Source organism: Podarcis pityusensis, assembly GCF_964106645.2.
Source record: "Podarcis pityusensis genome assembly, chromosome: 3".
In the NCBI taxonomy this organism is placed as follows: domain Eukaryota; kingdom Metazoa; phylum Chordata; class Lepidosauria; order Squamata; family Lacertidae; genus Podarcis; species Podarcis pityusensis.
Window position 1 is genome coordinate 58,903,395 of NC_138026.1, and position 24,764 is coordinate 58,928,158.

At 42.0% G+C, this 24,764-nt stretch overlaps 1 protein-coding gene across 1 annotated transcript in view; it reads left to right on the forward strand.

The window, feature by feature from the left end:
• The window catches only part of ENPP3 (ectonucleotide pyrophosphatase/phosphodiesterase 3), a 54,941-nt gene extending 32,557 nt beyond the window's left edge, over positions 1-22,384 (forward strand). The window contains exons 14-23 of the mRNA XM_080999603.1: positions 37-103; positions 553-640; positions 1,891-2,060; positions 2,749-2,800; positions 3,615-3,769; positions 10,623-10,761; positions 11,660-11,737; positions 11,908-12,040; positions 14,720-14,876; positions 21,788-22,384. Coding sequence (XP_080855729.1) covers positions 37-103; positions 553-640; positions 1,891-2,060; positions 2,749-2,800; positions 3,615-3,769; positions 10,623-10,761; positions 11,660-11,737; positions 11,908-12,040; positions 14,720-14,876; positions 21,788-21,958 — 1,210 coding nt within the window. The 3' untranslated portion in view covers positions 21,959-22,384. The remainder of the gene's footprint in view (positions 1-36; positions 104-552; positions 641-1,890; positions 2,061-2,748; positions 2,801-3,614; positions 3,770-10,622; positions 10,762-11,659; positions 11,738-11,907; positions 12,041-14,719; positions 14,877-21,787) is intronic.
• Positions 22,385-24,764: the final 2,380 nt, after the last annotated feature.

Consider the following 24,764-nt stretch of genomic DNA (forward strand, 5'->3'; position numbering starts at 1 on the left):
AGCTTACATGTTAGTTCAATATCTGTCTTTTTTCAGGTCTAAAAGCTATACACGTTGTGGGGGTGGTAACCATGGCTTTGACAATGAGTTCAAAAGTATGCAGGTAAGGATTTTTTAAAAATAAATAGAAAAACCTATTTATCTGTTATTTTCTGTAAGCATTTGCCACAGAATCAACTCCAACATTTCTCATGTCCTGCATGGGTGTTGTTTTACACTAATACATGACTTACAATCCATGGGCCAGAGGGTGTGTTGAGTAGATGCACCACCAAAATGTGAAGTGTGTTGTGAGTCCTCTTTGAGGGTAAAGGAACTACTTGAAGGCTTATGTCAAATCATAAAACCCTGGGTTGCTTATGCACCCAAAATTGTCTAAGCTAGACTGTTAAAAATTGCTTTTTTCTTCTGGAATAAACCACATGTCTCTAATCAGTAATTTCTCCCATGTATGGCTTGAGTCAAACTTTTGCTAAACTAGCTTTATTTTATTGTTTTAAACAAATTTGCTGAAAGCTATTTAGTAACACCATTTTTGTTATGACTACCCAGGCCATCTTTGTGGCACATGGACCAGGATTTAAAGAAAAAACTGAGGTGAAGCCTTTTGAAAACATTGAGGTTTACAATTTAATGTGTGGTGAGTATTAACTAGATTATGTCTGTTTTGCCACCAATAGTTTTAAGACTGGAGCAAAGTAAACTGAACTCAGTATGCAGAGAACATTTAATTGCTACACAAAACATATTGTACTACTTCAGGACATAATGCAAACATATATGGTGGAGTTCAGACAGGTACCCTGAGGTTATAATCCTTCTTCCTATGTGGTAGGTGTACTGAGGAACAGAATCGCTGTTCTGTATTTTGTATTATGAAAAGCAGGCATATCCACTGCTCTGACTTCCAGATTGGGACATCTACAAAGAACGCGACTGCACAGTAGATTCCATGGCCCTTCATCCCATGCGTACATGGTGTGGCTCTCTGTATTTAGAGGACATCCTCCTGCCAGTGATGGCAGCCATGTTTTTCTTCTTCAGCTTTATGCACAGAGAAAATAGTTCTGCTTAACTCATAGGGAGGACAGGTTTTGGAAGTCAACAGTAGGGAGGCAAGCATTTCCACAGCTGAAGCTGTGAGGGCATAATCAAAGGAATGTACTGAAATGATATGGCCAAAGCTGGAGTGTACTACTTATGCAGCCTAACTTATGCAGACCCAATCAACCCATTAACAGTGCATGTAGTTGCCCTGTAACCATGGCTGGCCCTCATGTTTGGCTGAGGGAACGAACATGGGACAGCAAGATCATGTGGGAAATGACCACACCAGTAGAAGGAAAAGTAGTATTGGCATGACAGCTTTCTTCATGAGTGATTCATAGGAACACTACAAAGCTACCTCATAAGGAGCCAGACCATTGGTCCATCTCGCTAAGTATTGTTTACATTAACAGTGGCTTTCCGGGGTTTCAGGCTGGGGACATTCGCAACCCTACCTGGGTATACCAGATTTTAAACCTAGAACCTTCTTTATGCAAAGCAGATGCTCTAACATGCAGTTCCATCCCTTTCCCAAAAGCACCATGACAATTTTTCATTGAATTTTACAGTGGTAAGGTATAGAGTCTAACCAGAGAAGACGCTACCATGCCACACAGCACCGTATCAATTTGACCCTAAAACATTCCAGTCAATAACCCGGTGCATTCTTCTCAAGAATCAAAGCAGCTGGCAAAGACGGCAATGTTGGGTTCTTTAGCAGGAAATCCTCATGCATTTTTATTAACAGCCAAGTTTACATCACCTAGCGGAAATTAGCTCTTGTTCAAGTTAAGCCTTGCACAGAGCCCGCCCGAAAGAAATCATTTTCACTTTCCGTGACAGATCTGCTTAAAATTACGCCAGCAGCAAACAATGGTACACATGGTACCTTGAATCACCTACTGAAGGTTCCTTTTTACACTCCATCACCTGTGAAAGAAGAGTCAGCTCCTTCTTTATGCCCCATGAATTCCCCCGCATCACCAGATGTTTCTGGATGTGTCTGCAGCTTGGTAAGTCTGAACACGATCATTAACTCCTAAAATAGTTAGACATTCATTTCCCACCCCTCACCCAAAAGCAAGAAGTAGTGATAGCCACCAACTTGGATGGCTTTAAAAGAGGATCGGAAAAAATCGTGTAGGATAAAGCTACTAACCACATTGTCTATGGGTTACCTCTGCTGTTCAAAACAGGGGCGAGTGCTGTTGCACTCAGGCCCTTTATATGGGCTGCCCATTGACATCTGGTTGGCCACTGTGGATGCTGGGTTAATGACCTTATCCAGCAAGCTCTTTTCATATTCTTGTGGGGTTGTTTTTTAAAACTGAACTTTTAAAATGTGAACTATTCATTTGTGAATCATGTTTTACATGTGCATCAATGGGGTTTCTATACAAAGAATAAGAATTTAAGGATGCCGACACAGGAGTGAAAACTCCTCCGGTCGCTGATGTTGGGAAGGAAGGCAGGAAGGGGGGAAATGCAGGTTTCTCTCTCTCTCTCTCAGGCTTCCTTCTGCAGCAGTGGGTGTTTGGAGCTCCTGCAAGGGAAGGGGGAAAGCAGGTTCACAAGGTATAAAGGCAGGAGGTTTTGAAGGGCGTGGTGGGTTTGATATGGGCTGGGTACTTGGTGGGGTTGGCAAGTGAAGCAAGCAATGGCAGCAGTTCCTTGCACTTTTGTCTGTCTGCTTGTTTTTAGATAACAGATGTTAATGCGATAAATGAAAGATTGAGGCTCACTGATGAAGCAAGTGAGTATTGCTGCTACTCCTTTTCCATCCATCTGTTGCGGCAGTGGAGGGCAGGTGTTGGGGCCTCAAATTAACGATATCCTAAACTCCCCTCAAGCAGCTGAATAGTGACAGTGGGTAGGGAAATATTTGTGGAGCCCAATCCTTCTCAAAGGTGTTGTTGGACTCCCATCAGCCCCAGCCACCATGGCCATGGGTCAGGGATGATGGCCCAACAGTATCTGGAGGGCCACGGGTTTACCACTCTCCGGGCTATAGGGTAGGGGAGTATGCAAGGAAAGCAGCAGACAGGGAAAAGGCAGAAGTAGAGGGCAAGTTGTTTAGCTGAATGTGTAAGATGAAGTGGTCAATACAATGATGCAGTGGTCGATACAGTGATGCAGTGGTTAGAGTGCTGGACTAGAACCTGGGAGGCCAGGGTTCAAATTCACACTTGGCCATGAAGCTCGCTGGGTGACTTTGGGCCACTCACTGTCTCTGGTTAAATGAGGACAGGGAAAACCATATGCACCACCTTGAGTTCATTAGAGAAAAAAGGTGGGATATAAATGCAAAAAATAATAAAAATTAGAACCAGAAGCAAGCTAAGTTTGGGAGAGAATATACCAGGCAGCATCTTGCCCAAATTTTCAAATAATCTTTATACCCATGCTCCCCTTTTCAAATTTACTGGAAAGCAAAGACTCTGAATAAACACATGTATTTCATCATAACTTCTCAAAAAGACTGTATTCAGTTGCTGCACACCCACCAAAGCCACCCCCCCAGGTCATCACATAAACGTGGAACTCAGTAATTATGGTTTATATTCTAGAGAAGACGTCCGAAGCTTCTAATTTGCCTTATGGTAGACCCAAGGTCTTACAGAAAGAGAATACCTATTGCCTCCTTCACCAGAATAAATATGTGAGTGGATACAGCCAAAACATCTGGATGCCACTATGGAGTTCATATACTGTCAACAAACCAGTAAGTTTTCAGATTTATATACCTTTTGAAGTGCAATGAAAGGCCATACACGGGGAAGGGCTATGGCAAAACTGCTCATTGCAGGAATGTCAGGCAGTTATCACTGTGTTTGTGTGTTTGTAAAATTGGCCAGGCCATAGCTGTTCAGACTGAGTGGTTGCTGGTCTGCTTTGGGGGGGGGGGGGAGATGGTACTTAGTGTATGATCAGGGTTACCAAATTGCCATTGGAAAAGCTGCAGCTTAATGGCAGAGCAACATTCTTAGCATGCGAAAGAATGCAATCCATAGATAGGGCCAGGAAAACCCCCAATATGAAACCCCAGAGAACTACTGCCAGCCACCTTGAGAGCCAGGTTAGGATCTGGGAGACCTGAGTTCAAATCCTGACTTAGCTATGAAAGCTTACTGGGTCACCTTGGGCCAGTCCTTGTGTCTCGGCCTAACCAACCTCTTAGAGTTGTTGTGAGAATGAGATGGGAGAGCGAGAGTCATGCATGCCACCTTGGACAGATTCCACGAACCCCAGTTCACTTAATACTGTAGCAGCTGGGCAAGCCAAAACACCAAGCCCACATGAACTGGCACTGGCAACCTGAGCAACAGAACTTTATGATTCTGCAATATGTGTACTTTGCTTTTTGAGCTAGCAGGGGGAGCATTTCACTGCTGGGAAGAAATTCAAAGGGGAGGAAAACAGAGGAATGAGTCACTGCTTGCAGCAGGACTCCTGTCCAACCTCCACCCTGGCATCAATAGTACCGGGTTATTCTGGTAGCTGAGAGAGAAGAGCGGCAAACACCAGGGAACAGCTTTTCCCAGATGGCAAGCGGCTTCTAATCCTCAATGAAATTGCTGGACTGGAGATTCAGGAGACATAAAAGGCTGTACTTTTTCATACAATACATAATTAACTTACAAGACACTGTGGTGGCCTCTAGCTTAGATGGTTATGAAAGAGGATTAGACAAATCTGGGGGAGATAATGTCTATTAGTGGTTTTTAGCTATCACGGCAACATAGAGTCTCCCTTTTCAGAGGAAGTGTATCACTGAATGCTAGTTGCTGGTGGGACAACAGTGGAAGAAAGTTATTGCCTTCATGTCCTGCATGCATACTTCCCAGAGGCAATGTCCTGCCTGGCCACAGTGGGAAACAGCATTCCCTAGATGGACTTTTGAGCTGATCTTTTCTTGTAATCCAGAAGTGGGAAACCTTTGGCTCCTTCCTGCTGCGTCTTGATCAGAATCTTACACCTCTGGTATTCTTGAATTAATCTGGTGTGGGTTTACATAGAACATGGCTGGCTGATGCATCTGTGGCCTTCCAGATGTTGTTGAACTCCAGCTGTCATCAGGTCTTGCCAGCACGGCTAATGGTCTGGGACTATGGGAGCTGGAGTCCAACAACATCTGGAGTGGGGCACAGGTTTCTCACCCCTGATCCTGATTACATTAGGAGAGATGCTTAAATAAATGCATAACCTCTCATTTTAAAAATTATTTTTGCACATTACACAGCTGGCTCAAACCCATGCGAAAAGAACGTGTCTGTTTCTTCTGCTTCTCATCTCTGATAATAATCTCTTAAGGCTTGTTTTTTGGCGCAAGGAAAATGACCTCATTGCAGAGGGAGCGTTTTTTGGCATCCATTTATACTTAGACAACACAGCAGTTCCACAACGTGAAGCATCTGTTGCCATACTTTAGGGAGACTGCAGCGGGGATGGAGTTGCTCCTGGGAGACCTAAGCCAGCCCAGAAAAGCCAGGTGGCATCATTGTGGTAAACATCAGAACATGACCATAGGCCTGCCTATTCCAGCCTCTCACACTGCCTAACCACCTGCCTTGTTAAACTGTGGAATGTGCTGTCACAAGGTACAGTGTTGGCCACCAATCTGGATGGCTTCAAAATGAGATTATATGAAGTAATGGCGGTTAAAGCAGTGACTGCTAGTAGTCATAATGGCTGTGGTCTACCACCAGTACCAGATGAACACCCAAGTAGGGAGAGTGCTTGTTGCCTTCAGGTTCTGTTTGTGGGCTTCCCATGGGCATTGGGTTGGCCACATAGCTGGACTATAATAGCCCTTTGGCCTGGACCAGCAGGGCTGTCACGGTCCGGGTTACGGGCAGTCGGAGTCCCGGATTGGTATGTCGGGACCGGGGTAGAGGCTGGGAAGCATGAATCAGCAGTCCAGGGTCAGCAGTCCAGGGGTCAGGAAGCCAAGAGTCCACAAATCAGGAAACCAGGAGTCCAGAGGCCAAGAGTCCAAGGGTCAGGAAACCAGGAGTCAGGAAGCCCAGGGTCCAAGAGTCAGGATACCAGGAGTCGGGAAGATGAGGCACAGCTAGGCAGGTAGCATGTTGCCATGACAAAGAGCCAGAGGGAAATGCTGGCCTTATATACCCCTCCTGGCCCTTGCCACCAGGTGCTACAAGTCTTCTGTTAAGCTTCACCTGTGCGGCCACGCCTTGCCCTTCCAGGCCAAACTCAGGAAGGTCCCAGTCCTGCGAGGCCCTACCAGTCACAGGGCCCGGCTCCTGCATGCACTCTTGACAAGGGCTCTCCTTATGTTCCATGTTCTGAACCTCGTAAGCAGGGCAGGAGAGCAATTGCACTCTTCTGCTATTGTTCCTCCACAACTGGTATTCAGAAGCACACTCCCTCTCTGATCTGTGGCAAACAAAACACACAGCATTCCCACCCGGCCTTCCTCTTTCTGCCTTGGCTCTCCCCTTCCTTCTGATCATTACCAGCACTTGTGAATCAGCGAAGTAGAATTGGATCAAACGGGAGGCCTCAGCCCTCTGGTCTGCTTTTCTGACATTACAGTGGTACCCTGGGTTACATACGCTTCAGGTTACAGACTCAGCTAACCCAGAAATATTACCTCAGGTTAAGAACTTTGCTTCAGGATGAGAACAGAAATCGTGCTCCGGCGGCGCGGCAGCAGCAGGAGGCCCCTTAGCTAAAGTGGTGCTTCAGGTTAAGAACAGTTTCAGGTTAAGAACGGACCTCTGGAACGAATTAAGTACTTAACCCGAGGTACCACTGTATCTGAGAGGACCCTAGAAGTGGTCCAGCAAAAGCAAATTTGCAGAGGTGGCACCAGAGGCTGCTGACACCCCCTGCTTTAAACCTATCCAAATCAGATGCTTCTTTGGCCACCCTCCAAGCTTCCTGGTGGCACTTTCACATACATGCAGCTCTGTTTTGGTCCTTATATTCACTCCCACAGAAACCATTGCCACAGACCAGGCAAATGAGATGAGAGTTTGGAGAGGGTGGGGAGTGGGGGCTTTATGGGGCTATATCCAGCTTGCTGACCAGGGGTTTACTACTCCAGTTTTTAAAAAGCAGCATTTCAACAGTGGTAGTTTTATTTTCAATCCTAGTGATTCCCAACATAGAATTTACTTTTTCCTCACAGCACACATAATGTTTTACCACATCCTGAAGATGTATTTTTGATGGCAAATACAGTTCAATGTAACTTGATGCCATTTATTTATTTATTTTCAATTCACCAAGCCTGGAAAGAACCGTTTGTAGCTCTTCATCATTCCTTTTTGTCTTTACTACCCTGAATTATTTACAGAACTATTATCTGCAAATGTGGCTGTTTCACTGTTCACTCCTAACCTTAGAAACAAGTTGAAAAGCACCAGTCTTAATAGACACTGCCAGAGAAGTCAGAGAAGTTTCCTGTTTCCGATTTTTTTTTAAATGGCTGCCCTTAATGTTTTTAGTGACAATGTAATGTTTTAGCTAGATAATTTGAAGGGTTTTTTCCCCCAACACAGTGGAGAAAATATTCTAGATAGAGGTAAACAGTGCTTTTCATAAGGTATGAAAAAGAAGCCAGCACTTCTTGAAGTAGGTGTGTACAAAGAGTTTTGATGCTGAGACATCAATAAAAATGTCATTAGCTCTAGGAGTAAGGCTTTGAGTAGATGCTAAAACCTGATGGATGCCAATGACTGCTATCTGCCCTTGTTATCTTTCAACAAGAGAGAATGGTAGCCTCCAGATATACTAGCAGCCTTCTAAAAAGAAGGCTCACTGGTTATTTTCCAGCTCCTGCTGTGTGGTATTTGTTCTCCTTTTGCAGGCAGTGAAATCAAAAGAGCCTTAAAAGGAGATCCACATCATAGGATTTCTCTGGACTACCTGTTTATTCAGCATTCATACTGATTCACTTGTGCAGTGTCAATCATTCATTCATCTCACTAATTCCAGTGTATTTCTCTGTCGCTTTCCTAACTGCAAAAAGTCTGCTTCTTTTAAAAAGTGGATTAATTGGGCTAGGGTGAGAAAGCCCTTTAAGTTGCTTTAATCGTACAAGCCTAAATTTCCAGTATGTGTTTTAATCCCTTCTGCGAAATATTGCCAGACTGAAGGTGGCCACAATCAGGTTAGACCTACAAATGGAATCAAAATTATAGCAGAATCTCATAATAGACCAATTTTTGGTTACATGGAGATGTTTATACAATCCATTTTGATGAAGGAATACCACCATGAGGTGACATTTTCTGTTATTTTTTCCACAGTTACATATTCTCTATCTATCTGCCTACATCTAGTTTGGCCCTTAAGCAACAGGGGCATTGAAGTACCAGTGTTGGCTCAGAAATCCACCCCATTATTTTTTTTGATAGCCAGCATATCCTGAGCTAGTCCCTTTAGGTTATAAAAAGCACTTTGTCGTGAGTCAGTGAAATAGCAGAGTCAGTAGCCAGATTTCCTGAGGCAGTGATTTAGGGAAAAACTATGATTTTTCCCTCTGACTGTTGGCAAAGTTTATGAGGAAAAACCCACCTCCTGGATAGGAAAGATTTGGTTGTACCGAGTCACCAACCCCTCCTACACACACACACACACACACACACACACACACACACTCATTTACTCATAGACTCATTCACTCTTTTGAAAAGAAAGTAAACACCTTTGTGTTCCAGATTATTGAAATTGTCCTGCAGTGTATGATCTGTAATTGAGCCCCATGTTCTATTTTTTTTGGTCATGAATGTGGCCTGCCAGACCTCTTAGATTGGCCCTCAGGATTCTCCTCAGGCCCTAACCCCACCCCACACCTTGTGCTGGCTCTGCTCCATGTCATCTTCAAATGTTTTTTTCCTGACTGAGATGTGCCCTTGACCCATGATAATGTCTCTTGCTTCCCTGCCTCACTGGGGATATGCATTATGTGTTGTGTGTTGTGTTGTGTTGTGTTGTGTTGTGTGTATATATGTTGTGTTTTGTGTGTGTGTGTGTGTGTGTGTGTGTGTATTTGTGTAGTTGGACTGCAGTCTCCTCTACAAAAGCAAGAGTCCCATCCATTGCTCTGCCCATTTTCCTTTCTGGCCCCACCCACTTTTTGTTGGCCTATGTCCACCACTGACATGTGGCCCTCAGAAGGCTTTCCTACAAGGAGATTTGATTCATGGGATGCATACCACTTGGTTCCTCAACACTTGGTTACACTTCAGTTCCACGACTTTTCAGCTGAATGTCAGAAATCACCTCACTGAAAACTGTAGGCATTTGCTGTGGCATTGGACCATGTGGAAGTTCTGTCTATGGCTGTTGCTTCATGTTGGGTCATTCACACACGCCACTCATTCCTGGATTGGTACATTCTTGAATCTGGTATAGAAATATGACTAGTTGGATGAGATTTTGAAAATGGGCCCATACCTGGTTGGTTTTTTAAAAAGTGCTGTATAAAGATAAAAAGGGCATTGAAGAACATCTGAACTGAGTAGGGTTTGCATCTCTGGGTCAATGAGTTTGTGGGATCTTTTTTTTTTTTAATGCCTCATTTATATATTTTCTTTTCTTCCTTATACCGCTTAAGAAACACCAACACCACCCCTGGAAGTGGCTGGGTGATGGCCTGGCATTCAAAAGCAACTGCTTCCAAATGCTGTAGTTAGAAGTCCCACAAAATGCAAATAAATTATGCCTCTTGACACATTGATTACTGTTTCCTGTTTAAAGCATGCTCTTCTTACCAAAGGCAGTGACTGTACTTTTCCTCTCAGTCTGACCTACCATACAGCTTCAACTAAGCATTATAAGAGACACCAGGCTGTCACTACTTTGCTTGCTGGTCTCTGCTTCTCATCAACTGACTGTTGGCTGGGTGTGTGTGGTGGGGCCGGGGGTGGCAGAGTAAGGCACAGCCCAATGACATAATGTTAAAGAAAATACCTAAGGAAAGGCACAGAACAGCAGAAATTCGGTGTCTCTGGCCCCATCTTTTTAAACTCTAAGATAAAGGTTGGGTTTTTTTTTTAAATCATCTGGAAGTATTTCTGCTACAAGTTGAGGAAAGACAATTAACACATTGCCTTACTTGATAAATTTGTTTTTGCTTCTTTATTGTTTCTACACTGACTGACAGAGGTCCTGGGGTTCCCTATGGGAGGTTTCCCCCCAGTCCTACCTGCAGATCTTGAACCAAAGGAGGCCAGGAAGGCATACATACATGATGCAATCTCTGTGAAGCTCTAGTTTGAGTCACACATCTTAACTTGTTGAGTAGAGCCCATAGGGCAAATGCCTTGCATCTTTAATCCAAAAGCTGCTTTGATCTTTGCTGCAACTGCTTTACATTGGGCTGACTTCCCCTCCTTCCTCCCCATCCATTATCAAAATGCTGAAGGACCAAGAAATAAACAGACTGGAAAGAAGGGCTAAAGTCCATTTCTATTTTTAGCACGGACATGATTCATTATAAAAATAGGAAAAGAAAGAATCAATGAAAGCTAGGCTAGGAAGTCACAAAACTGTAGGTTAGCCACGACTGTGGGTGTAATACTCTCTCCCCCCCCCCTTTCCAGGCGGGAAATGCATCTTCTCTTCCTCCCCCTGCTCCAGACTGTCTGCGGCCTGATGTTAGAATCCCTGAAGCTCAGAGCCAAAACTGCTCCAACTACCAGCCAGACCTGAACATCACCCACGGTTTCCTCTACCCTCCCAGTTAGTAGTTCTCTTTATATAGAAAAGATCATAATGTTGTAATCGGCTGGATGTGGCTGGGTGTTTAAAAACATATACACAGCACTGAAACAACCCACTGGGGATAAGCATGGCATTAAAAAGGGAGAGAGGGGGGTATTTCAGTGGTGTTTCTTTTGTGAAAGAATAGCTTTGCTATATTATAGTCACTGCCTTCTGTAGTACCAGACCACAAGGCTCCTCAAGTCATAGTCAAATATTTTTCTTCGACAGGCTTAGATTTACGTTGAGAAAGGAGATATGTAAACGTTGCATGGAAAGGAATCTGTTAGAAACCAGGCTCACGGTGATTCATTTGCACATAACATGGAGACATGGCTTGTTTTAACCATGCTTTGTTCATTGTACGATGAGGCAAGCAAACAAGCCACAGATTGTTTCTCCAAAGCTTGGTTTGTTTTCCAGTTGCTCCTGCCTTGTGCCTCTGTAGCTTGGTGAGCGTCTGGGGTGAGGTGGCCAAGCAAGCCATTTTTAAGCAAGGTGGTTGGTTTCTGGCATAACACCAGATAATAGTTAAAACAAGCCATGGTTCATAAGCCAACAACAAACCATGGCATCTCATTGTGCTTTGTTGCCAGAAAACCAATCATGGGAAAGGGCATGGTTGGCTGGCAGAAACCCTGAAGAGAAGAAATTCACTCTTTTGCTGCAGGGTCCACATGTATCTTTCTGTTACCACCATGTTTGATCCTATGTTTTCATGCAAGAGGGCAGAAAGGGTATTAAATAATAAAATTTAAGAGGTATTTTAATGAATAGATCCATCAGAATTGTAAACAAAATTGTGCTCAGTTTAAAATAATTTTGGTTTAGTTTTCATGACTTACAAACTATTAATCCCATTCCCCCCCCCCAACAGACTTCAATTCAACTGCAGATGAACAATATGATGCTTTACTTACCAGCAACATTGTTCCCATGTACAAAGAATTCAAAAGTAAGTGCTGATAATGGCCTACACTTTGATATTGCATTATTTACCTGAGAGTTTATGCTTACATTCTGGCCTCTTCTGGTCTGTGTGGTCATGGGACAGAGAAGCCATACTGATTCAGCATAACAGCTCCCCTTGTAGCTGATTCTATCTCACTGTACTTTCAATTGCAGGATTATGGGATTACTTGCATAATACGCTGCTTCCAAAATATGCTACAGAGAGAAATGGGCTAAATGTGATCAGTGGGCCTATTTTTGATTATAATAGTGATGGACACTTTGATTCCCTTGATATCATTACACAGTAAGTAAAGAAAAAAGGTAACCAGTTTAAATGTTAGTATGTGGCACCAGTTTCATTTTTATTTATTCATTTAAATCACTTATATCCCACTCTTCTGTCAAGCATCACAGAATGGCTTACAAATAATAGCCAATCTGCCATCTGCTCAGAGTTTCCCAAACTTGGGTCTCCAGCTGTTTTTGGACTACAACTCCCATCATCTCTAGCTAGCAGGACCAGTGGTCAGGGATGATGGGAACTGTAGTCCATCATATATAGTTCATAAACAGCCAGAAATCCAAGTTTGGGAAACCCAGTGCTAGATTTTAAGCGAGTTACAGCAGGTGCTCAGGCACAAGTCAGCCAAGAAATCAAGTTACACTCTGTAGAATGACTGGCTGTATGTGAGCCAGCTGATACCAACATCTGGCTTGAAAAGAATAGACAGGTGTTTTGGCAAGGCAGCTGCGGCAATGCCTCTCCAAAGGGGTATAGGAGAATGTGATGCTAATGTCCAATACAAAGATGAAGGTCTGCCAGACTTGTATGCTGAGCACACTGTTTTATGGAAGTGAGTTGTGGGCACTGCCAGGAGCGACACCTCAATGCCTTCCACATGTGCTGCATTTGGAGGATTTGGGGCATCACATTCTCACCATGTTCACATTCTTGTCTCAACAACGTCTACACTGGCTTAGTCATGTCCACAGAATGGAAGATGGCAGGATCCCCAAGGACGTGCTGTATGGGGAGCTGGCTTCAGGCACCAGGCCCATTGGCAGACCAACTCTGCACTGCAAATATGTCTGCAAGCATAACATTGAAGGCTGGCAACATTCACCTCACCATGTGAGAATCCCTTGCAGACGATTGCAGTGCCTGGAGACAGACAATCAGGTTGTACATCCATAGCAGTGACCAGAGGAGGGATGTCTGCTGGAAGGAGCGCAGAGAGAAGAAACGCCATGGTGCATCTGCAGCAGCACAACTGGACGCCTTTAATCTGGCCCTGCTGCAACAAAACATGTCTCTCCTATTTTGGTCTCTACAGTCACAGCAGGCACTGCAACTATCCCGCAGTTTGACTTCACCTCCAAAGACACACTTCTCCATTGTCTCTCGAGACAAATGGATGCCAACGATCCAATGTGGGCTGGCTGATACCAGCATCTGGCTTGAATAGAATAGAATAATTCCAGCCTCACTCCCTGGATCTTTCCTCTGGGAACAACAGTTGCATTGCTCACCACAATTTACCTACAAATTAGGGGGGCCAACTTGAATGAAATATTGTGGGGGCCCAGGTAAGCCCCACCCCACATATTTGATCACATGATGCAGTGCACACAATATTTGAATGGGAATGCCCATCAACTTTGTGGGGGCCCAGCCCCTCAAATATTTTATTGTGGGGGCTGAAGCACCCATGGCCCCTAGAAGTTAGCTCCTATGCTGCAAATCAATAATTTATTTATTTATTTATTTATTTATTTATTTATTATACCCCACCCATCTGGCCAGGCCTCCCCAGCCACTCTGGGCAGCTTCCAAGAAAATATTAAAATACAGTAATGCATCAAACATTAAAAGCTTCCCTAAACAGGGCTGCCTTCAGATGTCTTCTGGAGTATGGAGTTCTGCTGATCTGTTTGATATGCTCTCTAATGGACCCAGGATAATTTCTTGCCAGCTGCCAGTTTTGTAAAGAGTATTTGCAAGTTCTGGACAGTTTGGCTGTGCAAATAGGTTTATGGTCCGGGTTTTACTGGATTTGCTGTTTTCTAGGCTAGACTTGATGCCACATTTTTCAAACATGGTTTGGACAGAGGGAAAGAATTTCTGCCACAATGTAGGTGGATGGATGAGATGACAGACTAGAGCTTCCTTCCAGTCAAAGGGCTTTAATATCCTGTCAGCCACACTGTGCTGTTTAAAAGCTTTTATAAACAGATCAAAATCTGTAGAAAGTTAGTCATGGCAAGATAACCCTACCCACTTTTTGAAGAGAGAACTCATACAGGAATTACCCTGTGCATTAAGGGACTGCATTTGCATGAGTATCTGTGACACTGCTTCAGTTTCAGCTAATGGAATCTTCTTTGTATGATTGATAAGAAAACTAATTCAAAGGGCATCAGAATTTTACTCTCACAGTTCCTTTTCAATTATTGTTTCTTGTTAAATGTTAACACAGTTTCAACTAAAAAAATAGAAAATCAGTGAAATGCAATGAAAAGGCAGAAGTTTATTCTTTCAGTCTTTTGACCCCAGATACAAGCATGCACATCAAAGGAATTATCCAATCTAAAAAACTGCTAAAATTGTATGCCTTTGTTGGTTAAAATTTTGGATAGAATATCAATCCACATTGATACACAATTCAATCCCATACCCACTTGCCTCAAGTAAACCCAACTGAATTAAATGGGAGTTACTTCTGAGTAAATATGTACAGGATTGTGCTGTCAGTTACTGAAACTGAAAATTGCTGGTTAGGTATATGCGGTATCTCTTATGCAACAGACAGTGTAATCCTACCTAATGAGTGCTGATTTCCTTCTGCTTCCAGTTATGGAGCTATTCTCCATAATATTTCCACAGGGTAGGTAGTTGTAATTTCATTGAATGAAATGGTGTGAATATAATTTTACAAAAAGTATAGCTTTTGGTAAACAGCCTTTAATTGATCTTCTTTCACAGGCATGTAGGCAATTCACAGATTCCCATCCCAACCCATTACTTTGTTGTACTGACTAGCTGTGAGGACCAAGCCAACACCCCACTGAATTGCTCAGGATCGCTGAGTGTCCTGCCCTTCATCCTTCCTCATCGGCCCGACAACTCTGAGAGCTGTGGTGTAAGTATAACAGCATTCACTTCACATGCCCCTGCTCTTCTTATTGGAGATGCGGTTTCTACAAATGCGGCCATCTGAGAAGTCTTTAGTGCCCAGTAAAATCCAACACAAGGCCTAGCCTAAGAGATCATTCCATTTGACTCTCAACTTACTGACAGATTGTGTTCAATATTAAATATTCTGGAAGAATTGCACATAAAGCACAAATTAGGTGACATATGCCCTCTGTTATTCAGACCACTTGTGACATAGTGGAGACTAAGGACTTATCTACACTTCCATTTTCCCACCGCTTTTCCCCAGGGAAAGCCGATCTTTAGTGCTGAATTGGTACAAACAGCAATTGGGTTTTAAGTGGAATGTTATTTGTTCTAATTTATCACTAAAGAGCAGGTTTCCCAGGGGAAAATGGTGGGGGAAAAGTAAAACTGTTCAAACCCATGCCTAGAATGCGTGGGACAAGTGGAAAATCACTTGGACAAGTGGAAGTGTGGATGAGCCCTAACAGAACAATTCTAACCACTGATCTTCATTGCCTGCATGATTAGGAATGCACCACATCTGGAGGGCTACAATTCCCCAATTCCTGTGTTGGTATATATGCATGAAAGTCAGAAATGCAGTTTTGAATAAGCAGGAATTAGATTTTTAAATGGTTCCTGAAGAAGAGTTGTGCCAGTTGTGAACAGATGTAATTTGTCTGAAGTGCATTGCCATCTCTTGGGAACAACTCAGTGTGACCTTGACTGACAGATAACGTTGGAATGAGTGGCACAAGAAAAAGAGGGAGAGCTAAACAAACAACTCTAACAACTCTAACCTCAGCCTTACAGACACGCAGATCATCTGTGCCTGCTTTGCCCTCAGAAGTGGAGGGTGAGGGCGAAGCAGAGCAGTTACAATTGGAAGATATGGCCTCAGGAGCATCTGCTTCTATACTAGATAAAATCTTTGAAAAATTGGAAGCTTTGGACAAGAAAGCAGATGCCCAATCAGCAAAGATTGATAAAAATACAGAATGTTTAAATAAATTAACCACACAAGTGACACAGAATGCACAAGCAATTGGACAGCTAACGGAGGCCTCAGCAGGAAATCGGAAATTGACTGAGGACACCAGACAAAGATTTGAAAATTTAGAGCAAGAGGTAAGACCACTCACTAAACAAGTTGGGGAACACCAGATTTATCTCTCGATGATAGAACTGCGAAACCGTGAGAATAACTTAAGGATTAGATCACTACAAGAGGCAGAAGAAGGAAATCTAACTGAGTTTTTGACTAAAGAATTCTCCAAGTTCTGGAACTTGGAAGAAAAGGACTTTAAAATTGTGTCAGCTTTCAGACTTGGAAGATTCATAAAGAAGGAGAGGCCCAGAGACTGTTTGATAACATTGAGATCAAAGGAGGAAAGGGATAAGATTCTGGGACTACACTTTGTAAAATCACTGGAGGTGTTGGATAGAAGAATTGAAATTTATAAAGATATCCCAAGACTACTGCTTGACCTTAGAACCGCCTATTCTGAACTTGTTAAACTACTAAGGAGCAACGCAATTCCATTTAGGTGGGAATTTCCTCAAGGATTATCTTTTACCTTTAGAGGGAGAAAGGTTAAAGTTAGAACACTGGAAGAGAGAGACAAATTCCTGTCTACACACGGAGAGGACCTTCAAAAAAGAATTGAACTACCTTCTGGGCCTGAGGCAACGCCAATACCAACATCAGCATCTGTGGAACCTGAAGTCCCTGAGAAGATACCACCCCTTGAAAAATAACCAGATAATTCAGGATGTCTCTGCAACTGTTGAGCTGGAATATTAATGGCTGTAACATTCCGGAAAAAAGGAAGAAAATATTTCATATATTAAAAAAAGAACAATTGGACATTATTTGTTTACAAGAAACACATGTGACGAGGCTCCACAGAAAAGTGTTAATAAATAAAAGATTGGGCCAGGAATTTGTATCTTCGGACAAAGTTAAGAAGAGAGGCGTAGTGATATATGCAAAAGAGAGCCTGTCACCTAAATTCCTATTTAAAGATGAACATGGAAGAATTTTGGCCATTGAGATACAATATCAAGGAGAGAAACTGCTGATATTAGGAATTTATGCACCTAATGAAGGGAAATCGGAATTTTACAAGAAGTTGCAGGAGACAATGCTGGATTATCTAGACTACAACAACATCATAATGATGGGAGATATGAACGGGGTCGTATCAACTAACATGGACAAGTCACAAAGTCAAAATGTTACAAAAGACGGCAGACTACCTAAAACCTTTTTTGAAATGACTGACAATATGGACTTGATTGACATTTGGAGGACAAAGAACCCACTAGGAAGAGAGGGAACATTCTTTTCTGAAGCCCAACTGACCTGGACAAGAATCGACCAAATATGGATTTCTAGAGGCCTGGCACCTAAGGTTAGAAAAGTGGAAATCTGCCCAAAGACCTGCTCTGACCACAATGCAGTAAAGATGGATATGACACTATTACCAACTGGATCCTTTAGATGGAAGATGAATGACAATTTGTTTAGAGATCAGGAAATTACCAAGAAGGCCCAAAAAGTTTTGAAGGACTATTTTGAGATAAACATGAATAATATGGTGGAAAAAAGAATAATCTGGGACGCAAGCAAAGCTGTAATGAGGGGATTCTTGATACAACAGAATGCAGTGAAGAAAAGAACACATAATGAGAAAAAAGATAAGATCTTGGATAAAATAAAAGAATTAGAGAAGAAATTAAGAGTGAATCCGAAGTCACAGCCAACTCTGAGAGAAATTAAATTTTATCAAACACAATATTCTAAGCTGATAAATCAGGAAATTGAATGGAAGGTTAAATTAATGAAACAAAAAACGTTTGAGTCGGCGAATAAATGTGGAAAACTGCTAGCTTGGCAGTTGAAGAGAAGACAAAGATTAAACACTGTTACAAACTTAGAGGTTGATGGAAAAAACATCCAGAATCCGGTGGACATTAGAAAGTGTTTCCAGAGATACTTCAAAAAATTATACACCCAAGGGCCGCAAGATGATGTTGAGATTAAACAATTTTTGGCAAAAAACGGATTATCTAAATTGTCACAAGAAAATAGGACAATCCTGAATTCTAAAATAACACGACAGGAGATCGAACAAGCTATCCAGAACATGCAACTTGGCAAATCTCCAGGACCAGATGGGCTGACCTCCAAGTACTATAAGACATTGAAAGACTATTTGATACAACCTTTGATGGAGGTCAGCAATGAAATTATGGAGGGGAGGAGGGCACCGGAGTCGTGGAAGGAAGCATTTATCACATTAATACCAAAGTCGGAAGCTGAAAAGACACAACTTAAGAACTACCGTCCCATCTCTCTCTTAAATGTGGATTACAAAATATTTGCAGACATTTTGGCAAATAGATTTAAAAAAGTTTTAAATGAAGTAATTCATAAGGACCAGGCTGGCTTTCTCCCAGGAAGACATCTGTTTGCTAATACAAGGAACATTATTGACATTTTGGAACTTCTGCAAACAGATATAAATACAAAAGCAGTTTTAATTTTTATAGATGCGGAGAAGGCCTTTGACAATATCTCCTGGAAATTTATGATGGGAAATTTAAAAGAGATGGGAGTGGGACGGGGTTTTGAAAATGGGATTGAGGCGATATATTCAGAACAGAAAGCTAAATTGATAGTTAATAATGTGGTTACGGAAGAGTTTAAAATTGAAAAAGGGACACGACAAGGTTGCCCTATTTCCCCTTTGTTATTTATTTCGGTTCTGGAAGTGCTATTGAACATGATTAGAAGGGATCAGTTGGTGGAAGGAATTCAGGTCGGTCAGAAACAATATAAATTAAAAGCTTTTGCAGATGACCTGGTTTTGACCTTGCAGAAGCCAGAGCCCAGTACGAAAAGAGTATTACAACTGATTAATGACTTTGGTCGGGTGGCTGGATTTAAATTAAATAAACAGAAAACTAAGGTTTTGGGGAAAAACTTGACTAATACAGAGTCAGAACGGTTTCAGAATGAGATGGAACTTAATGTGGTGAAAAAAGTGAAATACCTAGGGGTAAACATAACAGCAAAAAATCTAGGTCTATTTAAGGACAATTATGAAAAATGTTGGACAGAAATTAAGAGAGACCTAGATAGTTGGACAAAATTGAAACTTTCTTTGTTAGGCCGAATTGCTGCTATTAAGATGAATGTATTGCCAAGGATGTTGTTTTTATTTCAAACACTTCAGGTTTTGGACAAAACGGAGTGCTTTCAGAAGTGGCAGAGAGACATTTCCAAGTTTGTCTGGCAGGGCAAAAAGCCCAGAATTAAGTTTAAGATATTAACCGATGCAAAACAAAGAGGGGGCTTTGCCCTGCCAGACTTAAAGTTGTATTACGAAGCCGCAGCGTTCTGCTGGCTAAAAGACTGGCTACTTCTTGAAGACACTGATGTGCTGGATTTGGAGGGGTTTAACAATACCTTTGGATGGCATGCATATTTATGGTATGACAAGGTTAAAGCAAATAAGGCCTTTAAGAACCATATTGTCAGAAAATCATTGTTTAATGTCTGGTCAAAATATAAAGACTTGCTGGAAAATAAAACACCAAGGTGGCTTTCACCTTTGGAAGCCAAGGCCCGAAAAAGACCCAATATGGAGGCTAAATGGCCAAAATATTGGGAAATACTAGAAAAGGATGGAGACAAATGGAAATTGCAGAGTCTAGAGAAAATGAAAGACAAAGTGCGAGACTGGTTACATTACGCTCAGATCAAAGAAGTTTTTAAAAATGATAAGAAATTAGGGTTCCAGGTGGAGAAATCGAAACTAGAAACAGAATTGTTAGAACCAAAGATTAAGGTACTTTCAAGGATGTATAACTTGCTGTTGAAATGGAATACACAAGACGAAACGGTTAAATCGGCTATGATAAGGTGGGCACAGGACATTGGGCATAATATCATGTTTGAGGACTGGGAGAGGTTGTGGAATAATGGACTGAAATTTACTGCATGTAACGCCCTGAAAGAAAATGTAATGAAAATGATTTATAGATGGTACATGACCCCAGTCAAACTTGCTAAAATTTACCACCTGTCTGATAATAAGTGTTGGAAATGCAAAGAGTGCGAGGGAACGTTCTTCCACCTCTGGTGGACTTGCCCTAAAGTGAAGGCGTTCTGGGAAATGATCTATAATGAACTGAAAAAGGTATTTAAATATACCTTCACTAAGAAACCAGAGGCTTTCCTTTTGGGTATTGTCGGCCAAGGGGTGGTAAAGAAGGACCAGACATTCTTTATGTATGCAACAACAGCAGCAAGGATACTTCTCGCAAAACATTGGAAAACCCAAGATCTACCCACACTGGAAGAATGGCAGATACAACTGATAGACTACATGGAACTGGCTGAAATGACCGGCAGAATCCGTGACCTGGGAGAAGAGAGGATTGAGGAGGACTGGAAGAAATTTAAGAACTATTTACAAAAGTATTGTAATTTGAGTGAATGCTAAATAAGATGCTAGACTAAAACAACTGAGCACCACTAAATTTAGAAGCTTTTTTAAGAAAATAAGTAAGACTGTGAAAAATTAGCTCCTTTTGAGAATTATATGATTATGAAATATAGAAGGGATATAAGAATTTAAACAAGATGATAAATTGCTGACAAAATGTTTTAACGATGAAAATGGGAGCGGGAGGTGTGAGGAAGTCCAAAGAAAATGTGAAAATATGTTAAGATCGATGTTACATTGTTTATTATGTCTATTTTTATTGTAAAATTTAATAAATTGCTTTAAAAAAAAAAAAAATGAAGTGCATTGCCATCTCTTGCTTGGTTTATCCTATTTCTTGACTGTGGGCATCTGGGACATGCTGTCCAATTCTGCTCTCCAGTGAAATTGACACAGCTGGCAAAAAAGCGTTATCAGTTATGCCTCCCCATCACAATGCCCTAGTGCTGGTTTATAAAGTAATACTTTCCTTTTGAAAAAGCACCAAGGCAGCACTGATGGAATTGGACAAGGCTTTTTTGCATCATTTAGTCTCAGGACAACGTAAGCCACATATAACTGGGTGTGCTTTGTAAACGACTGTAAGCCAGTGTGGTGTAGTGGTTAAGAGCGGTAGATTCATAATCTGGGGAATCGGGTTCGTGTCTCCGCTCCTCCACATGCAGCTGCTGGGTGATCTTGGGCTACTCACACTTCTCTGAAGTCTCTCAGCCCCACTCACCTCACAGAGTGTTTGTTGTGGGGGAGGAATTGAAAGGAGAATGTTAGCCGCTTTGAGACTCCTTCGGGTAGTAATAAAGCGGGATATCAAATCCAAACTATTCTTCTTCCTCTAGCTGGAGTGGCTGTAGTGGCATTTAAAATGAGAAAAGCATAACAGCTGGATGATAGTAATGCACAGTATCCAGAGGGGAGATATGCCACTCAGTGGCTGTTCAAAGCATCTGAAAATGCATACATGATTTCTGCTCCCAGGGTCAGCACCCGGCATACTGTAAAGCACTAACTAGGTAGTGCCAATAGCTGAAGTAAAAAAAAAGTAGTTTTTGCTTGTAGCATTTGCCTTCGGCCTTCCCCTCCCTCTTCCCAAATATGGCATAAAGGACTTGCTGTGTTTGTTCATTCTGATAAGTCATAGCTCATTGTACTGTTGTAAGGAAACTGTTAAAAGATAGTGAACAAGTTCCAAGGGCAAAGGAAACATTCAGCAGATTGCCATGGCCTAGTTACCCCAGTCCACAGTGACAGAAATTTAATTAGGGAAAATAATAAAGTTGTAAGGCATTTGTATGCAGAAATTCCTTGCACTACTGCAACATTGTTTTTTTGCCTGCTGATGCACAATTGAAGTTCTTGTGTTTGTTTGCTTTGTCAGGATGGGCAGCCGGAATCACTGTGGGTTGAAGAAAGAATTCAGACTCATACAGCTCGTGTCCGTGATGTGGAGCTTCTGACGGGTCTGGATTTCTACCCAGAGAGAAATCAACCTCTGCCCGAAATCCTACAATTGAAGACATTTTTGCCAATATTTACAACTCTTTTTTAATGAGTGTGTGTAATTTATTAGGTCTTGTTAAAATGGTTCTTTCCTTGCCAGTTGGAAGAACCCAGAACACAAACCAATGCATGTTTACTTGGAAGCAGGGATGCGAGGATATGACAATTTCATTTCTTATTTTTTTCCAGTCTTAAATTGGGTTCTCCACATTTTGCAACAATTTGCTGTTTTTCTTTTTAAAAAAAAGCCTCATGAAAATTCACCACATTTTAGTTCAAACATTTTAATAAACAGTTTTGACTCATGTACACATTTTGCAAGAAATTCCCCCTAATATAATGCATTTTTGTAAACAGTGTTTGGTTGGAGAACTACAATGGAAAATTCAGATAAGGGTGAATTGGAACGGATAAGCTGTATTTGTATATTGTTTGACAGATTGGGCTTTAAATAAACAAACAAACATGCAATGTATACTGGATCAAATTTATCCTCAATCCTTTCTCAGAAGTCAGTCACTTGTGTATTCAGTGGGAATGAGTATGTTTAAGATTTCAGCCTCAATTACAGATCTTCAGGCGATTAGGGTAGTAAATGACGACAGGAAAAATCTCTCCCAGCATTCCTGCAGCTCCATGTTCCATGTGTTTTCCTGGAATTTCTCCCTCCCTCCCTCTCTCTTTTGATGGTACAAGGACTTCAGACTACATGAAACTACTGAATTTGAACTTTTAACATATGAATAAAATATAAAGATTTTAAAGCATTTTGTATATAATAATAGAATGTGCCGCTGAAATTATGAACAGGAACAAACTTCGAAAGAAAGAAAGAAAGAAAGAGTTTCCGCTGCTGTCAAGAATATTGCTACATGTTATTGTGTTATCACGAGGGGCTGCACGCCTGTTCACTTCACTTGCCAGCACCACCAGATTTGGGTATTTCCTAATCAGGACTCAGTCCCAACCCTTTAGTTGCAATATAGGGGCTAAAATGCCAGCTATGCAACTGAATTCTTTAGTGTGCAGGTTCATATGCAGAGCTGTTGATTTTTGAGTCGGCATTCAACCCTTCAAAAAAAGTAGCTTCTCTGAATGCTGTGTTAACCTTGAAAGCTTAATTATTGTCAGAAGATGAACACAAATACATAAACATGAGTGCATACAGTGAACACGCAGGGATTTTCCAATACAGTACAGTCATACCTCGGGTTGAATGTGCTTCGGGATGAGCGCGTTCGAGTTGCGCTCCACGGCAACCCGGAAGTAACGGAGTGCGTTACTTCTGGGTTTCGTCGCTCATGCATGTGCAGATGCTAAAAATGACGTCACGCGCATGGGCAGAATCGGTGAAAAGTGACGCGTGCGCATCTAGAGGTACCACTGTACTGTGTATTGTTGAGGACTACTTACTAATGGGAAAAGTTTTCTGTTGATGTCTGTGTCAGGGAGACCCAGCCCCTTAGTCTCACTTTTATAAACACAAGTTTAGGTGTCTGTGCTTTCTGCCACTAATATTTACTCAAAAAACCATTGTAGCTTGTGTAGAAGGCTTAGGCATGAGATGGACACCTACACAAGAGACAGGATGAACTTTAAACAAAGATTGTTGGTTTATTAAGGTGGGTGCTAAGCTTATAAGGGGATACAGAGACCTACGTTCAGGTCTTAAAGTGGCTTGATGACACTAGTTTTTCGCTGGTTTTTACCTCCGGCCAAATTCCTTAAACCTCTAGCCCAGCCAAATACTTCCACAACCCAGTGCAACTACTGGGGATCCTCTGCCTTTGTAAAATTTCTCCTAGCTGCTTGGAGAGTTCAGCTAACTTTAGAACACTGCTTACTGGTAAGACATTGGTAAGACATTTAAAAAGGACAGCCTTTTAGACCAACTCAGTTACTTCCTCCCTGATCCAGACCCTGCCTAATAAATACTCAAATTGGCTGTGCCTCTCTCCTCTCAGAATGCTAAACAGCTTTGTGCAATATCGTAACAGTACAAGGCTTTAGACAGTCTCTGTTGTAAGGGGCAGGTTAAAAGAGCCTGCTTACACCATTTGTTGCACAACTGCCTGGCAAGGCAGGCCAGTCACATCTCTCAAATGATCCAGAAATCACTGCCACTATGCCCCTCTTAACCTCTACAGAGTAAAGTCTGGGAGGTCAAAGGAGCAGACAGAGGAGACCCTATGCTGCTTAGTCAATCCCTCTCAGTTTACACAGGGAGATCCCTGTCTTTCCCCAAGATCAGAACAGCCTGCTTTTCTCTATCAACCTGCATTTCCTATATCTCCATAGCAAGAACTTCGAGGCTTAGGCTCCTGAGAGGTTTCCCCCAACCCTGTGAGCTGGCAGCATTGCAGCATTGCAGCAAGACACCACTTGTCAAATTATATAACATTTATTAGGAATAAAAAAGACAAAGGAGAGCGCAAAGGGAACAGAGCAAAATCCTGAAAAATAAAAGGAACTCTTTAACTCAGACATACCTGTGCTCACCATATATTTGAAGCACTATGACACTATTTTAAACAGTCATGGCTTCCCCCAAAGAATTCTGGGGGCCGTAGTTTGCTAAAGGTGCTGAGAGTTGTTTGGAGACCGCTTTTCCCCTCCAGCAGCTGTAATCCCCAATGTTCCCTGTGAGGAGGGATTGATTGTTAAACCTCTCGTATTAACCCCCACCCCCCCCCAAAAAATATGGAAGAAAATGTGGACACCATCAGGTATCAGGAAAGGAAAATAGCTTAGCGGTAGAACGTGTGTGCTGCTGATAATGCCAAGGTTGCAAATTCAATACCCACAAGGGACAACTGCATATTCCTGCATTGCAAGAGGTTGGACTAGATGATCCT